The sequence below is a fragment of the Serinus canaria genome, chromosome 1A (genome assembly GCF_022539315.1).
Source record: "Serinus canaria isolate serCan28SL12 chromosome 1A, serCan2020, whole genome shotgun sequence".
Taxonomy (NCBI): domain Eukaryota; kingdom Metazoa; phylum Chordata; class Aves; order Passeriformes; family Fringillidae; genus Serinus; species Serinus canaria.
In genome coordinates, this window is record NC_066314.1 from 66150036 (window position 1) to 66171931 (window position 21896).

Sequence of the window (21896 nt, forward strand, 5' to 3'; positions counted from 1 at the left end):
GGGACAGGGGCTGTCTGTGGCAGTGTGAATTCTGTGAATGTATCCTCCTTCAGGTGGAGTCTGGCTATGTCTGTGAAGGGGATCACAAGACCATGGCGAAGGCTATCAAGGACAGGGTATCTTTGATTAAGCGCAAGCGAGAGCAGCGCCAGTCGGTGCAAGAAGAACAGGAGAATGTACTTCAGGAAGAAGGTAGTCAGAAGCAGCAGCTGGAGCAGCAGCAGCCATCAAGTGCTTCCCATGCAGGGTCAAAGCATCCCCAGTCTGTCACTGGTACTACTCCTGTCCCTACTGCTTCAGCGTCGGTTTCTACACAAGTGGAGCCTGAAGAGCCAGAAGCTGATCAGCACCAACAGCTGCAGTTCCAGCAACCCAGTATATCTGTTCTTTGTAAGTGCCTCAGTCAGTTTCTTTAGGAACTCCTGCACTTACACAGTTCCTCCCATTAGTTTTATGTTTTTGGTGGGTATAGCAGTAAATGCCCTAAGATGGTGCTGTCTGCCATGGCTGCTGCTGAAGAAGAATAGGCCACTAGAAAGCACAGCAGCATAAGATGCATTCCTGTGGTTTAGCTGAGCCAAGGCTTGGCACAATTCACAGCCCAGTCTTAGCCCAAAATGGTTTCTATTTGTTTCAAGGCAATATACTGAATGAACTGGGGCACCTAAAGCATGAGCATCTGCCCTTGGTTTTGCTGCCCTCCTGCAGGGACAGTGTATTCTGCCCCTGCAGAAGGCTGTATGCTCCTGCACCAGTGCAGATCAGGCTATGAAAATCACTTGTTTGAATCCTTGTTAACTTACTTTTAAAGTGGAAATGAGATTAATCTACAAGTAGTTCAGCTCATAATTTCCTTTCTGACAAGTCTTGATTTTCTGTTTTACATACTGTACATGAAAAGATGAATTTATAATCCTTTTCTTCTGCCATCCCAGCATTTGAATCAGTATTTGAATAATGATCGAAGGTGACAGCTTCTCTATTAGAATGATGAAGTTAAAAAGCAAATTACTGTCTGCTGGTTAGATTTTAAATTTAAAACCAGGATTTTAAATTGTCTATTATGCCTAGTTCACTACTGTGCCTACATGGTGCATCTGCCAGCCAGCACAACACAACTGTTTTAAATGTCTGTGTAAAATGAAATAAAAATAATGATTAATAAACCTTGAAAGAGCATTCATAACAATGTGGAATTTAGGTTTCTATTTGTAGTCTAGCCTTTTGTAGGAAATATAGTTTGTTCTTAAAGATGCTCCCAAAGAACTCCTGATATTAGTAATTTTTTCAGGGTTTTAGGGGAAGGCCTAATGGAGGAAAAAAAGATTTTAAAATCAGCTTAAATATTACAAGAGGCAAAATGCTAATAAAGGTCCACGTGACATGGCACAAAAATCCATTTAATATTTGATCAGTTATAGAATCTTTGAAATTTTTAATCCAGACCACAATTCTTGAGATGCATATTTTATCCTTAACTTTTGCAGCTGATGGAACAGTGGACAGTGGCCAGGGGTCATCTGTGTACACTGAATCTGTGAGCAGTCAGCAGGCTGTGTCCTATGGTTCCCAGCATGAGCAGTCAGTCTCAAGCACTGGAGTCCAGGGATACCCAGCTTCAGTTGGCCAAGTGCAGTCCCAGCAGCATGGAGGTTATCAGCCACCTGCAGCGGTAAGCCACACCTCACAGCACTGCAAATGCATGGCATTGCTTGGTTTTCTATGTCTGGTGAAAGGTGAGAGGAAATCTGCCAGGCCATCTTCCATATGTGTTTTGTTTTGCATAGGGTACAGGGGTACAGATTCTGTATGAGGGGAGTTCAGGGGCTTTTTTTTTTTTTTTTTTTTTTTTTTTTTTTTTTTTTTTTTTTTTTTTTGCCAAGATGACTGATTTTAGAGGAGATGGGGAAAGTGCAAGACAGTCTTTGCCTTCAAAGCTTTTATTTAATCTTGGCTGCAGTTAAGCAGAATAATAGGTTAGCTGGTTTTGTGAATGGAAGTAACATCCTCAGAACAAGACTACCACTTGAAAATAAGCATTTAATCTTGCTTGGGAAGGTGGTGTGTGTATGTGTAAATGAAGTTACCAGGGATCAAGCTGCTGGTTTAGTTTGAAGAAGGGATTAGAGTAGTTAAAGCCACTGTATGAAATTGCTTTGTGTGTTCTGTGAGACTTTGATTACAGATATTGCAGGTAAGACTTTTTTAACTGTTACAGAGTGTTGCATGTGAGAGCTCCAGACTGAAAAGACCCCACATCCTTGTTCCCAGTTTTATTTCTAGCTTGTGTTGATTTGCTCATCATGTGTATTCCTTTTCCCTGGAAAGTCTGCACTGGGCACAAATACTTTTCCTACTATGTTCATTTGTGTTGCCCTTTTATTTTGGTATGTTTTTTCCTTGGTATGTTTTTAGATCTGAGTAAGAGAGTATGCAGAAATCTATTCTAAGTCTGGAGTAGAACTTCTGCTACTTTTATATTGTCTTCAGTGGTTCCCTTGTTGCTTGTTTTTTACACAAATAAAAATCCAAGATTGAGGCAGACATCATGGTATAATGTAGTAACACCATAAAGGAGAAGATGTGACACTTAAGATTGAGGGTCCTCACTTCTTCTGGTACCTGTGGTTGTAGGCTTTATTGCAGAATCACTGGTGTAACTAGGATTTTGGCAAACAGGCTGCTATCACCACAACAAAGCATCTCCATCTTTTTCAAAGACATTTAACCTGAGGTGTGTGGTACTGTTAGTCCTTGATGATGAGTTGTTAATCCATCTAAATAAGCTGCTCTTCTGGGTAAGCCATATTTTGGAGCGTGGGCACATACTGGGCCAGAAGCCATGTCACTCTCTTGGGATGGCTGGCTTCCTGGTTGAAAGACCAGAATCTTTTGGGAGGAGGAGGGAGAGCAACAAGCACATGATAAAGGAATAGCTAAGCTGTGTAGTTTGCTGCAAAAATGTGCTCAATGCTGTATGATGACAACAGTGGTACCAAGAGGCTGGCAGACTACAGGGACTACTGACCCTTTGTTGGGAAGGGGCTGACAGGTTGAAATTATATTGACAACTGAAGTAATGGCCTTAAAAAGAATCACAGAATTCAGTTTGATCAGGACAAGAACAAGGTTGGTACTTTAACTGGAATAATCAGCTACACAAGTACATAATGAGTAACCACTGGCTAGGCAGCCATTTTGCAAAGTAAATTTTTAAAAAGTCAGGGATTACATTGGACCACAAGCTGGACATGGTCAAAAACATCATGCTGTCATGAAAAAGGCAAACATCCCATTATATGAAATAGTAGTTCTGCTCTTGGCTATTGGTAAGTCTATCCTGGACACCATGGTTGAGTGAATTGGAGGGTGGCTTGGGAGAAAATTCAGAGGAGAGTGTTAAAAAAACCCCAGGAGAAATACAAAAATTATGGTTTATGTGGGAAGACTAAAATAATTGAGTCTATACAAGATAAGCTTGAGGAGAAAGTTCTAAAAGGCTGCTATGAAATAAGGAGAGGCTGATCAGATCACAACATTGTCAGATAGAGTAAGGAATGATAAGCCAAAATTGCAGCATGAATTATTGTTTGAGAAGGGGTTTGTTTAATACTCAACAAAGATAGATAAGATTGTAGTTTCCATCAGTGCAGATGTTTCTGAACTATTCAGATAAATTAGAGTCAGAAGTGATGTATAACTACTCCTGCCTTGGAATAGATGAAGATGTATTTAGTTAACCATTTGAGTTCTTTTCTACCTCTCTCCCAAATTTGTAATCAATTCAGCAAGATTTCTCCCAACAGAAATCTTGAAAGTCAGATCTCCACTGAATATCTTGCTCTTTTCTCTCTGGAGGTCTGTATTTGGTTTTGTTTTGTTTGCGATATTGTGGATTACCTCCATAAGAAGTGTATACTGCCTCTTTAAAAATATCATATTTCCATTCACTTAAAAAACCCACAGCAAAACACACAAAACACAATACAACCCCTCCCCCCCCGAAAAAAAAAAATAAATGCAAAAACAGAAGCCCCTGAACCAAGAAATGCGAATCCCATCTCAAAACTTGATTCTGTTTCTTCTGATTTGATTGGATTTTGACCTTTGGCCTTTTGGATTGTGGCAAAATTACAAAATCCAGATGTTTTTATTGGCCCAGCATCTGGAGCGTGCTTGTCTAAGTCTAATTTTACTGAATTTTCTACAGAATAAACTTGAGTTTTTCCACAACTCATGTTTAGAAGGTGTAAGGTTTAAATTTTTATGTTAATGTTTCAATTAATAAAGAGCCAGCAGCATACATTTAGTTAATAATTTGGGCAGAGGGACTGCTCCAGTAGAAGAACTGGGTGACACCTGTAAACACACATTCACTCTAAAAACTAATCTGTGTTTGAAAGCTCATTAGTTTCTAAATTTTTATTTGTCAGACTACCAGGTGATTTGAGTACACACACTAGGGCTGTGTCTGTGGCCTGAGAGAAAATACTCTCTGTCTGATCTGCCTTCCTTGTGTTTCTGATGAGGGTTCTAGGGAACTTTCCACACTGCTCAGTAACTTAAGGCAAACTTGGCTCCTCAGAGGTGCACACAGCCTGTTCCCAGTGTGTCCTGGCATTCATTCAGCATTCTCATATCTTGTGGTACCACATATTAGTCAATATTGGGCCTTCCATTGTGTCTTCATTTCTTTTCTACTTCATTATAGTTTTTGCTGGTTTTGTTATTACTTTTTTTTTTTTAAGTGTTCAATTCTTAACTTTTGTTTTCCTCCTTTAGCCTCAACGTGGTCGTAGCATGTCAGTTTGTGTCCCCCACCTTCCTGCTCTTCCCTGTATGTCCTGCATCCCTCTCAGTGCTCCTTGCACCCCACCACCAGCGCTGTCTGCACCTCTTTCTCCTTTCTACCTTCGGACTGTCCCTGAAGAAACCTTTGCAGAAAAACTTTCTAAAGCCCTGGAAAGTGTCCTGCCCATGCACTCTGCCTCTCCACGCAAGCATCGACGCTCCAGCCTGCCCTCCCTCTCTGTCAGTCCTGTATGTGTTGCCATTTGCCTCCTGGCACAGTAAGATAAGTTATCATTAAATACATCCTGGGCTCTGGGCATTTTTCAAGGGAGAAATTGAAAAGTCAATTCCTTATACAGTGCTGCTGGAATGTTGATTTTGTTATTTTTATTTATTTCTATGAAGCAGTACTGGTAAACATTATCAAACAGTGGCTGACTGCTTGTATCTTGTCTTTTTGGACAATATAAATGTAAATTACCCAGCTCTACCACAGAAGGTGAAGGGAAGACTAGTTCTTAATACCCAAAATCAGAAGACGTTTATTTTTCAACTTCTTAGTAAACACTGAATGTTAATTAATCCCTTCACAAAACAACAAGCTTTTAAAGCTTGATTGCTGTGGCTGCTTATTCTTAAAACTTTGGCTAGCTGTGATAGTGATATTAGATATTTAGAGTATGAATACTCTTGAGGTATTTTTTTGTAAATTCTTATCAGAAAAGCCACTTCAACTTCTTCTTAATGGGAAGAAGCAGTAGTTTCATGTTTCTTAGAAAGTCAGGTGCAAAGATAACATGCAGTTGAGGAGGAAGATTCCTTTCCATTTTGAGCTTTAGTTTACACAAGATAAATTTTGAGAAGCTTTTTTATGTAAATGAAGTAATTGGAACCAGGTTTAGAACATAGGAAAGGTACTTCATCTGTAGGACCTTCTCATTAGCATCATTCAATATGGAAATTTGCTGCTGCTTTTCCAGACAAAAGAGCATGGGGAGAAAGTAAACAATGTGGAAACAGCAACTTGAAAAGCTTATAAATGCCATTTATCCTGAACAGTATACTTACTACTGGCTCCTGCAATTTGTTTTTTCCATTAGGGGAGAGAATACCTGGGCATACTGCAGGCAGAGATGAAAAGATGCAAAATTCCTAAATTGTTCGATGTTCTTATGTAGAACTCTCTTAAGTGAAATATTCCCTACAACTCTTAAATAAGATGAGCCTCCTCTGAAGTAGAACCTCAGATGGAGTGGAGTTGCCCAAGGACTCTGCTGTTATTAAACCTATGAATGTTTTATTGTCCAGGCAATAGTTAAGTTTGTTTCAATGACTGCTAATTTTTAATATGAAAAGTTATGATCGTGATTAAATTATGTTTTTGTTTTACAAAATATGGTATTAAATGATATTTTAAAATGATAAATTATGATGAATCAACTTATTAGTAATTTAATGAACTTTAATGATATTTTGTCCTACAAAACATTTCCTTTTAGCTTTTTGGATAGCATGCAGGACACTAGCACTGTCGTTTTTGTACTGGAAAATACTAACATGTGATGTCATCATCTGAGTGCAAATTAGAGGCTTTGCATTGTTCTCAAGTTCTGAATTTCATATTCCACATATGGCAGTGACCTCAGGGGGTTTGATTGGATTTCAAGCACTGATCACAATGGGTAGGCCATGACAATAAATCTCATTCCATTGTTGGGAGCAAAATCTGTTTCTTTTTGTGAACTGTTGGAATTGAACTGGAAAAGCAGCTCTAACACCAGCAAATGTTCCCAATTGTAGCTATGCCTGCCATGGATGTATTTAATGGATATTTACAACTCACCTAAATTTCCTAAGTACTGTATGTTTTTGACCATGAATTGAGTATAAATTCTATAAAGTTACTTCACAGAACTGCCTAGTGAACTGTGCATGTTGATGTGCTTTCACTTTTAATGTATGAATTACCTGTCTTGTTCATGTCAATACAGCCTCAGCATCCTCGTGGGGGAACACCACCGTTCCCAGATTCACAGATATTTTTCCCAACCGTTCATGAACGGCCGGTGTCTTTCTCACCACCACCTGTCTGCCCGCCGAAGGTGGCAATTGCTCAGCGGCGCAAGAGCACTTCATTTTTGGAAGCCCAAACTTGCCACTTCCAGCCATTGCTGAAGACTGGCCAGAGTTTAGTTCCACCTGGTGGTAGTCCCACCAATTGGACTCCAGAGGCATTTGTTATGCTGGGCACAGCAGCTCAGAGAGTCGCTGGAGAGCCTCTGCATGTGCAAGTTAATCCCGTGTTTGAGCAAGCTCCTGTCCACAGTGACTATAGATCTGGACCAACACCTCCAGAGGATGCTCACTACAGGATGCATCCAGAAGCTGTATATTTGGTGGGCATGCACTATCCATCACAGGTATCGGAGCAGTATGATCAAGTAGCTTATAACTCTCACGTGACTGAACAGCATTTGAAGCAGGTCTCTGAGTCAAACCATGGGCAAGGTGGTCCTCCACAAAGCTCTGTGTTCGACTTTCAATCGGGGCAAACATATCTGGCACGACATGTTCAGAGCCTGAGGCTGGATTCTGGGATGGGTCCCCTTTCTCCATTATCCAGTGTTTCAGCTCCCCTGAGCACAGAGCCAGCTCAGATGACGTTCCACCAGGTATTTGTTCCGCACTCAGCCCCGGCTGTGCTCTCTCACAGTGCTGATGGCAGAGCAAGCTGTGTCTTTGAGTTCCATGTACACACACAGAGCTCTGCTCCGGCAGAAGGGGCGGCTTTACCCCCGCGGGCCTACCGAAGTCGCCGGGGCTCTATGGAGACCAGCCATGAGGAGTCCAGCCAAGGCGTAGGGTCGCATGGTCGGCTTCAGCCCGTGACAGAAGAGCAGTGTCACTATCTTGGTGCTGGGGTAGCGGGTCCCAGAGGGGGCTCTGCCAGGCGCAGCTGGCCAGAAGGAAGCCCAGAATACTCCAGTGATTCCTCACAGCTGACTTCCTCTGACACTGGTGATTTCCAGTCTCCTCCCCCTACAGGGGGATCATCTTCTGCTTTTGGTTCAGACTTCTCATTGCCCATTGTTCAGCTGCCTCAGAAGGTGTTGCAGGAGTCGCAGCTCTTCATCTGCTTCCCCCAGGGAGCCTCAACTCAGCAGGCCTTGTCCACCTCGCTTTCATCAGGACCACCTGCATCCTATCCTCAGGTTACAGGAGCAAACCCTTCCACAACTTCACTGCTTTTTATAAGTCATACTAAAAGGGAAACCTTGCTTTTAGATCTGCTCCATGTGGTTCTAAGAATTAGCAATCATGGGGGTGTCTTTCCACCAAGTCTATACTAGGATCTCTTTAACTTAACTGGGTTGCTATGAAGTAATGAGGCATTAGCAACCATCTGGTCTGTGTTCAGATTTGGCTGAAATATTGGTAGGGCTTCTGTGTTAAAAGTAAAAAATGGTCAGTGTTCCTCCTGGGACTAGCTGTTCTTTTGGTGAGAGATTGCTGGATTACCAAATTGGCTTTTAAACAGTGGTTTTAATGAAATGTATCTTCTCCATACTTAGAATCAGCAGTGGTAGTACAACTTGCTTTGTGCTTCTTTTGCTGCTCTTTTGCCATTTTAATGTGTTGCTTGAGGTTGAGCTTTCATACAAATAATGTTTCATTAGACAACAAGGTTATTTTGGTGACTGTCCAAAATGCAAGAGCTTTTTCTAGACTTGGGGAAAGAAAGTGGGAAGAGAGGACTGGAAGGAGCTGTGTTATGTATGTGTACATGGATTTGGAAATATATTTGTTGAAGTATATGAAGAAGCCAAGCAGTCTGAGTAGTTAATTAATGGCACAAACAACTGTTGCTGGTTGGTATTGCTACCCTTTAAGCCTTATGTGGTTTCCTTTTAAATAGCAAAATTGGAGGCCTGAAGCTTAGTTTGGAGATGTGTGTTTTATCAGCATATGTGGTACCTGCATTTGCGATGGTCACTTTTCTGTACACTGTGAGGTGTGTGTCTATATACATTGTGTCTGCACTCCTAGTCTGAAGTCTCATAACTTTCTGTGAAAAGAGAGGATTTACTTTAAGTAGACTTCTCTCTTACCTCTTTTGTCCTTGGAATTAGGGCCTTTGGCATTTTAGTTACTGGAGTATTAGCAACTTCGGGATTTGTGTGAAGGGAAGTAATTTTGCTCTGTGTTTTAAGATCGAGAACTAAGTATTTAATATTTAAGAAGGCTTTCTGTAAGGGATATTAAAGGTGTTTTAGTAAAGCTAGAACAGCTTTCTTCACTAGTCTAATAGGTAGTAATTGCTGTGCTGTAGAATTTGTAGAATGAATATACTCAAGAACTTTGAAAAGTTTTTTCTCCTTTGTTAAATTCAGGAGGTAAATTCGGATGGATATAAAATGCATTTGGAAAACAAAAGAGGTCACTTCTTTTGCAGAATATAAGTTCTGGGATCTTTTACCTAATTCATTAGAAGATTAGAATTTGAAAACCAAATGGAGTCAGTGTGAACACATGTTACAGCAGTGAGGTGTTGCACATGTGTAGATCCCAGCCTGAAGCTTCTAAAACAGCAAAGAAAAAAATGGTTCTCTTCATTGGTAGTCTGCTTTCCCCAAAGTTTCCATAATTAGAAAAGTATGGAATTTTAACAGACATGTTCCTAATGAGCTTCTGCAAGCTGAATGATCACTGCATTAAGGAATTTTCATAGATATTTCTGATATGATACATATGCACCAGATGTGCTTCTTACAAAGGCAGTTCACCCAAGTGGTGCATGCTCAGGCAACTCATCTGGAGGTTTTTGTCTAGTTCTCTCCCAGGAGCTGATAAAGAAATACAATTGTCACAAAAACAATAATGCAGATCCTGGGATCTGATAAAAAAATTTCAGCCACAAAAACAGTAATGAAAGTCCATTCCATTTTCCTCTGCATCTTTCACATTCATTTGTATACCACTCATCCATTTTTTTCGTTGCTTGCTCAAAAATTCTGTCTTAGCTAGAATGTTAACCCTCATATTCCTCCATATCCAATTCTTGGTAGCCTTTGAATGGTAGTGTCTCTGGAAATGATTATTAGTCTGTGTTTTGACATGCCTCTCAAAAGAAACTCATGACATTTATGTATACTGGGTACTTTGTAATTGGTCTAGAATTCTTTATATCTTCTTGCTTGGTTTTTTATGGATAGTTTTATTTCCACGTAGCCTCCTTTTATTGCCCCACCTGTGTTTGGAACACATGTAAAGGTAAAACTTAATGCATCTATTTCCAGTTACCATACCAAGGCATCCTGCTCTTAAAGCATCACCAGTGGAAGAAGAAGCTGGTAGGCTGATCTGTCTCATGTTGAGGGGCATGTGGGTTGCAGAGTCCTTCTGTATTAGTTATTTTGGAAGACTTAAAATGACGTTCAGAACTCCTCCAGATTGCTCTGCTTTGTTCTGATTTTTGTAATGGAATTTGACCAGAAGGTCTGCTTGTCCAAAAGGACAAGCTAGAAACCTATTCCAACCAGGTAATTCCAGGCAGAAATGATTTTAACTGCCTGCAGCAGAAACCATGGAGTTTTTCTCAGCTGATTCTCTTTTTCTTTCCCTCCAGACACAGGTGCAAGGCCAGCCAGCCTCAAGCAATGCTGCGGTGCCATCCCAGCCTACTCAACACACTCAGCAGGTAGGATCTAACTTCCTAAACTCAGGACTAAAGTACTCATAGTGTAGAATTTTGATGGCTCTTTTAAGAGCAGTTGTCTACCTCTGTCACCATTTGACTCATAGTTTTGCAGCGAAGGAATCCTTTGGTTCTCACCCAGTCTAACATGCCATAAGATCCACATTCAATTTCTGAGATTTATTTTAAAAATCATGTTAATGCTTGTTTTCCCATGCCTGTTTTCCCCAACCTTCATCTGGGCTTGCAGTGGTGGTCCTGTTCAGGGGGAGACGTGTCAGGACTTCCAGATTAGACTGTCTAAGCAGGCAAACTTCTCGTGATTTCTTCTAACTGGAAATCTGATCTGCAATATTCTCTTCTCTTAAGTGCCTTGTCTTCCTTCATAGAATTTTCATTCTTGGTTTCACAGTTGAAGGAGTTCTCTTGCAAGATTTGGTGTCATTAATGGAATTGTATAAGTAATGCTAATAAGTAATTGTTAAAGCTTAACTGACTTGGCATATTTTGAAGAACCACTGTTATCACTTAGGAGAGAATAAAAAGCAGAATTTAAGTAGGATATGCTTAAAAAAAACCTCTGTTGGGGGGTAATGCAGCTTCTCCCTGCTTTTCCTGCCACAGAGTGCACAGCAGCCAGCCTCTTCCCAACAGCCTGGACAATACCAGCTGCAGCAGCCCTCAGTTTCTGCCAGCACCACTCCTGCACCAACCGTCTCTCAAACTCAGACTTCACAGATCATGCCAGTGCCTCAGGCAGCAGCTGGGACACAGGTAAACAAAATTCTTTCTAGCAGATGATTTTATTTTTTATTCTTCATAGCTGGTAGATTCAATATGCTGCTGCTTTCACTTTTGTCATCTTTCCTAATGGTTTCAAAACATTCATCCAAACAGGAGTATTCTTATTGAAAACTGTCAGTTTTGTTGAAAATGTGTCGGAAACCCTTTTACACGTGGCAGTCGCGAGTAATTAAGGGAAGGAGAGCAATTCCATTCACGAAGATCTTTAAATTGTCAAAAATATCAGGAAGCATATTAATGAATGGTGTATTGTGAACGGATTTTCAGGAACTTGTCATTTCTCTGTTTCCCACCCACTGTCTATCTTCTGCACCATTACATACGTAAAACATACTCACTTATTTAGGTAGTGAGCTATAGGACTCCTTTCTTCATTCTGTCATCTTCCTTACTCAGCTCTTCTCCTTTACTTCCTGATCAAGAAGCTTCTGTTACTGAAAATTGCTTCATTTTGGCTCATATCTCTGTTGAATGTGTGAGCCGCAATTTTGTTTTTAAAATTATTGTTTTGTTGCTTGTTCATCTAAACTGCCTTTCCAGTTGCATCGTTTGCTGGCTTTAATTGACATATTCCCTGCCATTCTCTGAATGCTGGCACAGTGGATTTTAATTCTCCTTTGCTTTCGTCCCCATACTCAAAGCTGACAGATTTGTTGTAGGGTTTGCACTTCTTTGCTGTAAGAAGGCAGGCTTGGGTCTGGGGACGGAGTTGAGGAGAATTTGATTCTGTTTATGCACAAATCAGTGCTTCAGGGTGTTCAAATGTTGCTCTTTTACCCTCTGTGGGTGTCTGTTTCAAGAGCCTGTTGAGCTTTTCAAGGGAAGTGTTGCAAAGTGAGGACTGTTTGGAACTCCAGCCAGCTTCCCAACCACTCTGCCAACTGTGCTCCCCAGCCACTTTAACAGAGTGCTGTAACTTGAATAATGCTTTCTTTGACTAATGTGTAAAACTCTGCTTTCCGCAACCCTGCTTTAAAAAAAAATCTATCTCTATTTTCTTTACCTCCCCAGCTTCCTGTTTCCCAACCAGTGTCGATCATCCAAGGCGAGCCTCAATTACCTGTTGCAGCATCTTCTCTCCCTCAGCCTTCAGTTGCCCCATCAGTCCCCATTGGCTCTCATTTTCTACCCATGGGACAGGCCTTGCCAACTTCCGTGGTTCCCCAGTTCCCAGTGTCTCAGTTGCCTGTAGCAGCTCCTCATGTGACAGTGGCTCAGCCAGGTTTCCAGTCGCTGCCCATTTCAATGGCAGCTGGCATGAATCAGCCACTGCTCACGCTGGCCACATCTGCTGCAGCAGCTGCTGTTCCTGTAGGACCAAGCGTTGTCCCTAGCCAGCTCCCCACACTGATGCAGCCTTTGGCTCAGCTGCCCAGCCAGGTTCTCCCGCAGCTCCTGCAGCCGCCTGTCCAGGCCGTGGGATTGCCAGTCAGCATTGGACAAGCTGCTGAAGCTTCACTTCCTGCTGGAGATGCTCTTTACCAGGTATTGTTGCAAGCCAGCAGACCTCTTCTCCACATTTTTGCCCCTTCCTCTAAGGTACCGGATCTGAGCTGTGTGCCCTGGCCAGCTCACTTCTCACATGAGAGCCATTAAGCCACTAGGATCAATTCTGTTATGTGCTAAATAACCATTTTAAGGGGGAGAGAAGAAAAAAGTCCTTGGACAACCATGGGTTTTGAATTTTTCATATTTGGCATTGAAATTTGTCTAAAATGACAGAATCATAGTGCAGGGCTTTGTTCAATCACTGTGAGAGAGGACAGCTATATATTCATGAGATCTGTCAGCTTGGGGAAAAAGAAAATAAGAAATTGTAACTTGAAAAATAGGAGATGTGTTTTGGAAAGAAAATCAACGGCAGCATATTCAACAATGTCAGTATTTCATTCCAAGTTTGGGAAGGGGTGGGACAGGGAATTCATGGAAATCAGTCAGGCAGCCATGGATCTTGGATGTGACGTAAGTACCTGGTGCTGGTTGTGAACTGCTGGACTGGTGGGCACAGACTGCTTCAGCGACTTTGTGATCACTCACTGTAAAAGTGGCAACCTGAATAATGACTGAAGTGTTCCTTGCTTCTGGGTCAGCCCATTACGAGAGGACAGGAAAAACACAAGAGTGTTTTTGCTGTTTCATCTCAAGAATCAGCGGCAGTTGTATAACATCTGAGCTGTAGTTGTTCAGCCTGAAAATTCTTCAAGCTCATTTCTAATCTCAGGCTTTAAAATCCTAAGCTATATAGGCAGCTGTGAGAGTTGGGAGATGAGGATTGTTTTGCCTAAGATTTGGGACTGTGAGTGTGAATTTGCTTGTTTGGGTGTGGTGACTTATATGCTGGCTGCATGAGCAGTTTGCTCCACTTCTTTGGGAAGATTTTGGGAGTGCTTGAACAAGTACAGAAGGTTGGAACATGTCCCTGGAACTGATATTGTTTTATTACTGTTTTGTTTCCTAATTAGCTCTGCCATTCACTGACTCCGTTCCCTCGTTTCTGTTCCAGAGCTTCCCATCTCGGCTGACACCGCAATACCCAGGGGACTCCAACGTTGCACCTTCCTCAGCTGTGGCCTCTGCCAGTATTCCTTCTGCTGTGCTGTCCCCTCCCTTGCCCACAGATGCAATGGCCCAGTCAGGGTACCTTGCTCCTGTTGTGCAGCCGTATGGGGAACAGAATGTTTAGTTTCCATGGGCAGCCTGGGAGGACAGGCTCAGGTGGCCCAGCCTCCTGTGAGCTTACCACAACAGGCCTCATCTGCCTCCTCGCAGCAGACAGTTGTGGAGGTAAATATATGGAATATAATGTAACAATAGATTTTGGCTGTTTGACTCCTGCAACAGCGTATCTCTGTGGGGAACTAATCCCTTCTGTGCTTGTCTTCAGTTGGAAGTTAATATTTCAAATTACCTTTTTCTTACAGCAGAATGTCATGCCAATGTGGGGACCTTGTTGCCACTGGTTGTTCTGTTGGGAAGTGAGTGTGCATCCTGCAGGCAAAAAGCAGTAAAACACTTCACTTCTTGCTAGTACTGTAGAACATTTTTGCCATATCAAAGACAAGCTGCAGTCAATAGCCTTTGAGAATCTGTCATTATGCCTATTCCCTGCAGCGTGGTTCTTGCAGGGAGAATTGGAATTGTCTCTGTGTTCTGCATTGGCTTGCCTTCTGCACATTCTGTTAGTAAAACTGTGACTGCATGGCCAGCTGTAGTGACATGTGGCAGTAGAAAGGATGTGTGGCTGGTTTCTTCTCACCCCTCCTCAGATGATATTTTGCTTCACTGCAGTTTGCTCTAGAGTATTTTGTAAACTAAAGCTGTCCTAGATGCCAGCTGTTTAAACTTCTAAAAAGGCAGAGCTTTCAGCTTTACAACTGTTTTGGGAGGAAACACTGAAGACCACTGGGTTGCTTGAAGAGGAACTGCACTCTTTGTGGGGGGGTTCTTGATTGTAGGTTTCTATCCATAGGGTACTCAGGGAGTCTCACAGACTGCTGCTTCAGAGACTCTTCCAGCAACACAGCCTGCTCAGTCTACTCCTTTGGCTTCTTCTATGGATAGGTGAGCACTGCTTCTTTTCACCAGAGTTTCAATGTCCTGTGTTAGATTATACTTCCATGGATAGTCTTTAGATATATTTTTTCAAGGGTATTTTTTTTTTCCACTGTGAGTGTTCTTGGGGATGAGAATAACTAAAGTTCCTTGAGGAAAAAGAGGGTCAGAAAGGGTGGAGTATGTTATGTGGAGTATTTTATGGAGGGAATAAGTAAGGCTGTGTATAGTGATTAATTTTTTGTCATGTCAAATGGATCATAAGTGACAGGATTTTTGTCCTTTTGGCACTTAAGCAGAATTCAAACTCCAAATAGCTTGAAAACATAAGGTAGATTTGTACAACTCAGCTTTCAAGACGTGTAGCAAAATAATTACAGTTAGAATTTCTATTTAAGCAACCTGAGGTGTTGACAGGACTCTTCTTCTAATCGATGATGAGCACACATCTACCGCTTCCCAGAACAGAATCATGTAGTTGGTTATAGTATTGTTGCACTTTTGGAATGCATGGAAACTAACAGGAAGTTGCCTTTTGTTTCTAGTGCACATTCTGATGTTGCTTCAGGATTGAGTGATGGCAATGAGAATGTCCCGCCTTCCAGTGGAAGGCACGAGGGGAGGACAACGAAACGTCACATGCGGAGATCTGTCCGCAGCCGCTCGCGCCATGAGAAGACTTCTAGGCCAAAACTGAGGATTCTAAATGTGAGTATTTTTTGTTTTAGGGACAGTTCAGTAGTAATGACACATTTTTAAGCCTCTACAAGCATTCCAAATATCATCTGAGCTATTTGGAGTGTTAGATATGGCAAAACTGACTTGCTAAGCTACCAATGGTTGCACAGACTATTCCAGAATATTCGATGTATCCTCAGGCAAAAATCATGCTCTACATGGCACCATTTATTAGACTGGAAAGATAGAACATGTTTGTATTATACCAGTACTGGTAGTTTGTCTCAGTGAACTTAGATTCTTGTGCTTTTGAAGTGTTTGAAGTGTTATTTTCCTTGCTTTAGGTTTCCAACAAAGGTGATCGGGTAGTGGAATGCCAGCTGGAGACACACAATCGGAAAATGGTTACTTTCAAATTTGATTTGGATGGTGATAATCCTGAGGAAATAGCTACAATTATGGTAAGATATATTTTAGAGTTGGAGACTCCAGGCAGTTGTATTTTTTTGTTTATGGTTTGGAATTGGTCTCCATGTAGCATGGTGTCTGTTCACCTTATTGGTACACAACCACAGCTAGAAATTTGGAACAGAGTGATTTAGCAGTCTGATTGTTAATTAATGTTGCAGGCACAAGTCGCATGAAAATTTTTGTGCCAGTTTTTACATTATAATGGAGGTTTTTTCAAGTGAAAAAACTGCTTCTGTTTTTTTCATTGTTTGTTTGGTTTTTTTTCAATCTGATATTTTCAAAACTGCAAGCAGCCTTCTGGAAGTGCCAGGTTAAAAAAATTCTGTTTGCTTTTCTAAGAGTAGGCATTGCTAGATCTTCTTATTCTTCAAGCCTTTTACCACAGTTATCCATTCAAATCGGAAGATTCTGCCTTTAAATTAAGAAAGGGGAATTGTATTTTGGTTTGTGAAAGGACATAGTGACTGGTGCTGCTCTTGACTTTTATCAAAAGAAAAAGTTTCTCCACTCAATGTATGATGGCCAGGCACAGGAAAGAATTTGTCCTATAGAGATACATTTAAATAAGAGTATTGGGTTGCATAGAATAGGATACCCATTTCTTTTTTTTTTTTTTTTTTTTTTTATTTAAACTCTTATTTTTGGTCTGGTACAGTCTAAATGAGCCTGAGATGGTTTAATGTTACTGAAGCTGGGCGGGGGGGGTGACAGAACACAGCTTCTTGGGCACCTGTACAGTGATTTTCTTTTGCTTTGAGAGGTGACAGAGTCTGAATTGGTGTGTGCTGGATTTATACTTGTCAAAAGGAACCAAACCAGTGATATGGGAGAAATTCTCTGCCATTAATGGCTCTCTGAGAAAGAGGAAGAAGTTGGTTCTTGCCTAAGTACAGATATTAGCACAGTAAATAACATGAGGTCGTGTGCCTCATGGAAATATGGAGAGTACACAAATGTCTTTCTTCACCTTAAACCTAAGGTGATCCTATGAAGAAATAAGAGTATGTTTGATTTATGAAAGCTAAACAAGCAAAACCAAAACTAGGACACAAACACTCTTCAAGTAATAAAACCCACAAATATTTGAAGATGAGTAGAAGCAAAATAAGTGAACTTTGCATCAAAATGCAGTCACACACTTAAAAGTGTGCAACCTAATTTAAACATCTGAATCTGGAACATCATGCTCATTGCTTCCTTGTTGAATATTGAGCAAACTTTAGATTGCAAGACTTGGTTTCCTTTTAATCATGATACTGTTAGGCATACCCCATATAGTTGCCTGTTGGTTCTAAACTGAAAGTACTGAGGATTTCTTTAACTAGTATCCTGCATTGCAGAGGCTGATATAAGCACATCATGCCTGACTTTCCTTTTCTTGAACCAGCAGGAATTTGATGTAAAAGCTCAAGTTTTTCTGCTAAGGCACTTTATTTCTCTTTTCCAGCAGAGACTCTATGACTGACAACTTTACTTCCGTTTCATGGACTGTCTCTGAGGTTTTCCATGCATAATTTCAGGAGACAGAATACTCTCATGGGTTAGACCAAATCAAGAATATGATTTGGTCTTTCTAACTACTGAGTATACTTGTTTAAACCAGTTTTATCCAACATATGCAATAGAAGTTATTTTCATAAGCAGTACAATGTATTGGAAGTAGACAGGCTGAGCAACCTTCCTCTCCCTGTATTTGGAACATAATTCATACTGGCTTTTATGTACCACAGCCAGAGTTTAAATCAGTGATGTGCAACCTGCATAGAGGAGAATTTTCAATTTCTTTTATATTATAGTTCTTTTTAGATGTGTCTCTTAATCTACATTTCATTCATTAGACAGGAGGAATTACAATAAGGTAAGAGTGCTAATTTTAAATTTCCCTGTGCTAAGCAAAGATTGAGGTGACAGTTGGTGAAGAAGTGAGATTGAACGTTGCTCCACAGCAAAGATTAAAGCAGGGCACACACTTCTGTGCTGGAGATAATTTGATCAACAATTGTTTTTCTCTATGGTGTCACCACTTTAATCTTGTTCAGAAGAACAGCAAAGGGAAGAGAAACAATCAGCACCAAGAGTAAATTCTGGTTATTCAATATATTGCTTTGAACTTGTTTGTGGCAAATGAATGTTGCTTTGTTCTTTTACAGGTGCAGAATGAGTTTATTTTAGCAACAGAGCGAGACTCATTTGTAGAACAGGTACGAGAGATAATTGAGAAAGCAGATGAAATGCTAAGTGAGGATGCAAGCGTGGAGCCAGAAGGGGATCAGGGCTTGGAGAGCATGCGGACAAAAGATGACGGCTTCTTCCCGGGGTCACAGGTATGTGAAGGACAGACTGCCTCAGCTGTTGGTATCTTCCATTTTGGGTGGTATGGCTTTGTGAGTAGAGCTAGCTAGAAACAAATCTTCCTGTCATGAGAGATATCAAAGATCAATAATTAAAGGACAAAAAGAGGAAGCTTCATATCAGAGTGAGTGCCTAAAATTAAGTTAGAGAGATAAATAACAGACCTCTTACTTTTTGATGTGTTTGAAGACTTCTGAAGCTGCTGAATCTCCTAACACACTAAACAGACAGTCTTAAATGCTGATGCTTCTTGGATTTAAGATTATTGTGAGGTGGGACAGTAAAACCCCAACCCTGTGCTGCTCACTAAACACTGAGAGCCTGTTCTCAGGCCCTCCACCCAGTGGAGTGCTAAGAGATTGGATAGCTTGGTTAGGAAACACAGGTTTTGAAACTGTTTGCTGGATGCTGCAAGGAGTGACATTGCCTGAATCTCTGCCTTAATTACACCCAGAACAAGTCTGGAACATCCATTTATTTGTTGGATGTTTAAGGAGATCAGTTCGATTTCCAAAAGAATTTTTAGATCAGCTTGTTACATTGACAGTCACTAAGCTGAGAGTCTCTAAGAGCACTGTAGCTGACATTTATCTGGGCAGAATTCCTCTAGTTTAGTGATGGTGCTTGGGTCCCACGTCCTGCTTCCCTTAAATGCCCACATTTCAGTAAGCTAGCGTTTTAAGAACTATCTTGTGGGTTTCTGTTTCAGAATAGAAGTTTAAATTTTATCTTACTTTACAGAAATTAGAGTTCAAACAGCCAGATCCTACATCTTCCATGCCACAAAGAATAGGTAAGTCTTTTGTGATTTTTTTCAACAGTTACCTTTTTCTGTTTCAGCGGATGGGTGCAGCCAAGTTTTTTATTTTGTATGATGGAGTGCACATTCCATATTGCAGGTTATGTATTTAATTGCAACCCTGTGTCACTAAACATCCACCTTCTTTTTGTTTAGGGGTTCCCTCTAGCTCCTTTACCCAGGTTGTTCATTCTGCTGGAAGACGGTTCATTGTCAGCCCCGTCCCTGAGAACCGACTGAAAGAACAGGGCTTTTTCACCTCTGCTGTTCTTGGAGGAAATGAAACTTCAGAGATGGGTGAGTTCTCCAAAATCTTAAAAGCTGATGCCTAAGACATGTTCATCAAAACTGTGAAGTTAGTTAACTAAACTGTTCCTGAAGACCTCTCAAAGTATGTGGGGAAGTAGGGAGCTGTCTGTGCTGATAAGGGGTGACCATAATTTGGGTCATACCATCCAGGATTCTTGGAGTAAAACTGCTGATGAGCTGTCTGCAAGACTCTGAAACCTTAATTCTGTATTTTAATATAAGCCTGGATTTGTCTTTTGTTGTCTTGGTGTGGGTTTTTTTGTTTGGTTTGTTCGGTTTTTTTTTGAATGCTAAGAAGTAAATGTGGTCCTAGTCTAGCCATAGACAATAATACTGTAATGAACTTTTTCAGTGGTAATTTTCTGATAATTTTCTTTTCTTCCAGTTGCAGCATCTCCTGTACATGGTCCTGGAATGAATCTCTCCCACTCAGCATCATCACTGAGCTTGCAGCAAGCTTTCTCTGAGATGGGGCATGCTCAGATGACAGAAGGACCTAGCACAGCTCCTCCAGTGTTCAATCAAACAATACCACCATTTCCACCTGCACTTTCTACCATGGCGGGCAGTGGTGCAACTCCTGCATCTGTGGCTACTTCTTCAGTATCTGTTTCCTCCAGCACTGGTGTTTCTCTTCCAGGATCTGTTACTTTGCCTTCAGAAAATGCAGCTGTTGGAGTTGCGCCAAGCACAAGTGTGCCAAGCTCTATTTCTCCACCTCCCGCCTCACAATCTGGACAGCAATCGACCGGTGTCACTTCCAGCGTGAGCGCCCCTGCTTCTTTCTCCTTATCTGCCACATCCCAGCCTGCTCTACCAGTGACTGCAGACATTGCTGCCAGTATCAGCACGCCATCATCCTCGGCACTGCCACCTGCCCAGGTTCCTGGGGTCACTGCTCTCAGTGCTGCTGCACCAGCTGTGACATCTCAGTCTACTCCTCAGACTGTGAGTAGTATGGCAGCAGCACAGACATCTGTTGCCCTGTCTCTGGCTCAGAATGTGGCTTTGCAGCTTCCCCAGCTCAGCAGCAGTGGCTCTGTGTCCAGTCTGGCAGAAACAACAGTCGTAAGTGCTCCTCAGTCACTACCTGAGAGTGGGCACTCTCTGGACAAATCGCATTCCTGCAGTGCAGCTGGCTTATCTCTGCCAATCTCTGCACCTTTATCATCCTCAATAGCATCAAGCATATGTGGTTCAGTCTCTCAGCCAGTGATCCATCCCTTACTTGTTCCATCAGGAATGACATCAACACCTGTCCTACCCCAGATTTCAGGTGCAACGCCCATGTTGCCCCAGGTTCCCTTACCTGGTGTCTTGCCACAACCAGTCACTAACTTGCCTGCAGTACAGCAGACTTTGATCCACAGCCAGCCTCAACCAGCTCCATTGCCCAACCAGCCTCATGTTCACTGTCTGGAGTCTGATGCTGATGCTCAGTCTAAAGCCCCTGGTATTGATGATATAAAGACCCTGGAGGAAAAGCTGCGATCTCTCTTCAGTGAGCACAGTAATGTGGGAGCGGTGCATCCGTCAGTGTCTCTGGAGACCTCTCTGGTGATGGAAACAACAGTTGTTCCTGGCATCCCAACCACTGCTGTTGCACCAAGCAAACCCCTGACATCTATTAGCACTTGTATACCTCCAAGCAGTTTGCCTCTTGGACCAACTGGCTTGCCAGTACTGACTCCAGTTGCCACTCCTGGGCAAGTGATCACCCCAGTCAGCTACATCTCTGCCTCGAGCAGCGTGGCCTCAGCAGCAGTGAAAGCAGGGACCTCTCCTTCCAAGCCCCCTCTCAGCAGGGTACCGGTAAGAAACTCAGCATCAGTGTCAATGTTCAGCTCTTGCAGGAAGCAGCCTTCTTGGGCAGGATCCTTTTTGTAAAGCAAGATAATTATTTGGGAAGAAGTTTCTTCATTTAATGTAGTATTGAAAGGTTTATGCTCTGGTTGGTTTTATGTGTCCCCAGAGGTGTTCTGTATGGTCCCTAATGGGTAAAAAAAGTCTAGTTCTGTTTTATGCTTCTGACAGATGTCTCTTATGTCACTGTTAGTTTTTCTTCTTAAACTACAAAGAGTGAAGCAACTGTGGTTTGTTTTTTGGGGTTTTTTCTTGATACTGATTTTTTTCAAATAGAATTTGGATGTCTTGCTTTAAATAGCTTTTTATCTTGTACTTGACCACTAGACTGACATGGTTGGTTGTATATTTCACTAACTGGTGGATTTGAGATAGCAGAATTTTGCTGCCTGTCATGAACCTGTTCCTTGCAGTCAAGGGTGAACCTGACTAAAAGGGTTTGGGATTTTTTTTTTTTAAGTTCTCTGCTACTTGTTTGATACCTGGATAGTGTTTTCCATTTAAATGTTAGATTTATGAGAGCAGGATTCTGAGAAATTTAGAAGATACCTGAAAACAAACTCTTTTTTTTAGTTTACTGAC

General features: G+C 41.6%; 2 protein-coding genes across 2 annotated transcripts in view; both read left to right on the forward strand.

Annotated features, from left to right (window-relative positions):
• The window catches only part of WNK1 (WNK lysine deficient protein kinase 1), a 98805-nt gene that overhangs the window by 56112 nt on the left and 20797 nt on the right, over positions 1-21896 (forward strand). Inside the window, 14 exon segments of the mRNA XM_030238085.2 lie at positions 54-390; positions 1488-1672; positions 10418-10489; positions 11111-11260; positions 12302-12775; positions 13794-13965; positions 13968-14074; positions 14760-14851; positions 15388-15550; positions 15865-15981; positions 18142-18315; positions 19085-19136; positions 19299-19439; positions 19837-21263. Coding sequence (XP_030093945.2) covers positions 54-390; positions 1488-1672; positions 10418-10489; positions 11111-11260; positions 12302-12775; positions 13794-13965; positions 13968-14074; positions 14760-14851; positions 15388-15550; positions 15865-15981; positions 18142-18315; positions 19085-19136; positions 19299-19439; positions 19837-21263 — 3663 coding nt within the window.
• LOC115485228 (uncharacterized) lies at positions 1882-10411 on the forward strand. Its single transcript, XM_050970077.1, has one exon. The coding sequence runs from the start codon at positions 6747-6749 to the stop codon at positions 8139-8141; it is 1395 nt and encodes a 464-aa protein (XP_050826034.1). The 5' UTR covers positions 1882-6746; the 3' UTR covers positions 8142-10411.

What these genes read in the sequence shown, in the direction of transcription:
- LOC115485228 (XM_050970077.1), top strand. Translation starts at nt 6,747, where the DNA reads ATGTATGAATTACCTGTCTTGTTCATGTCAATACAGCCTCAGCATCCT.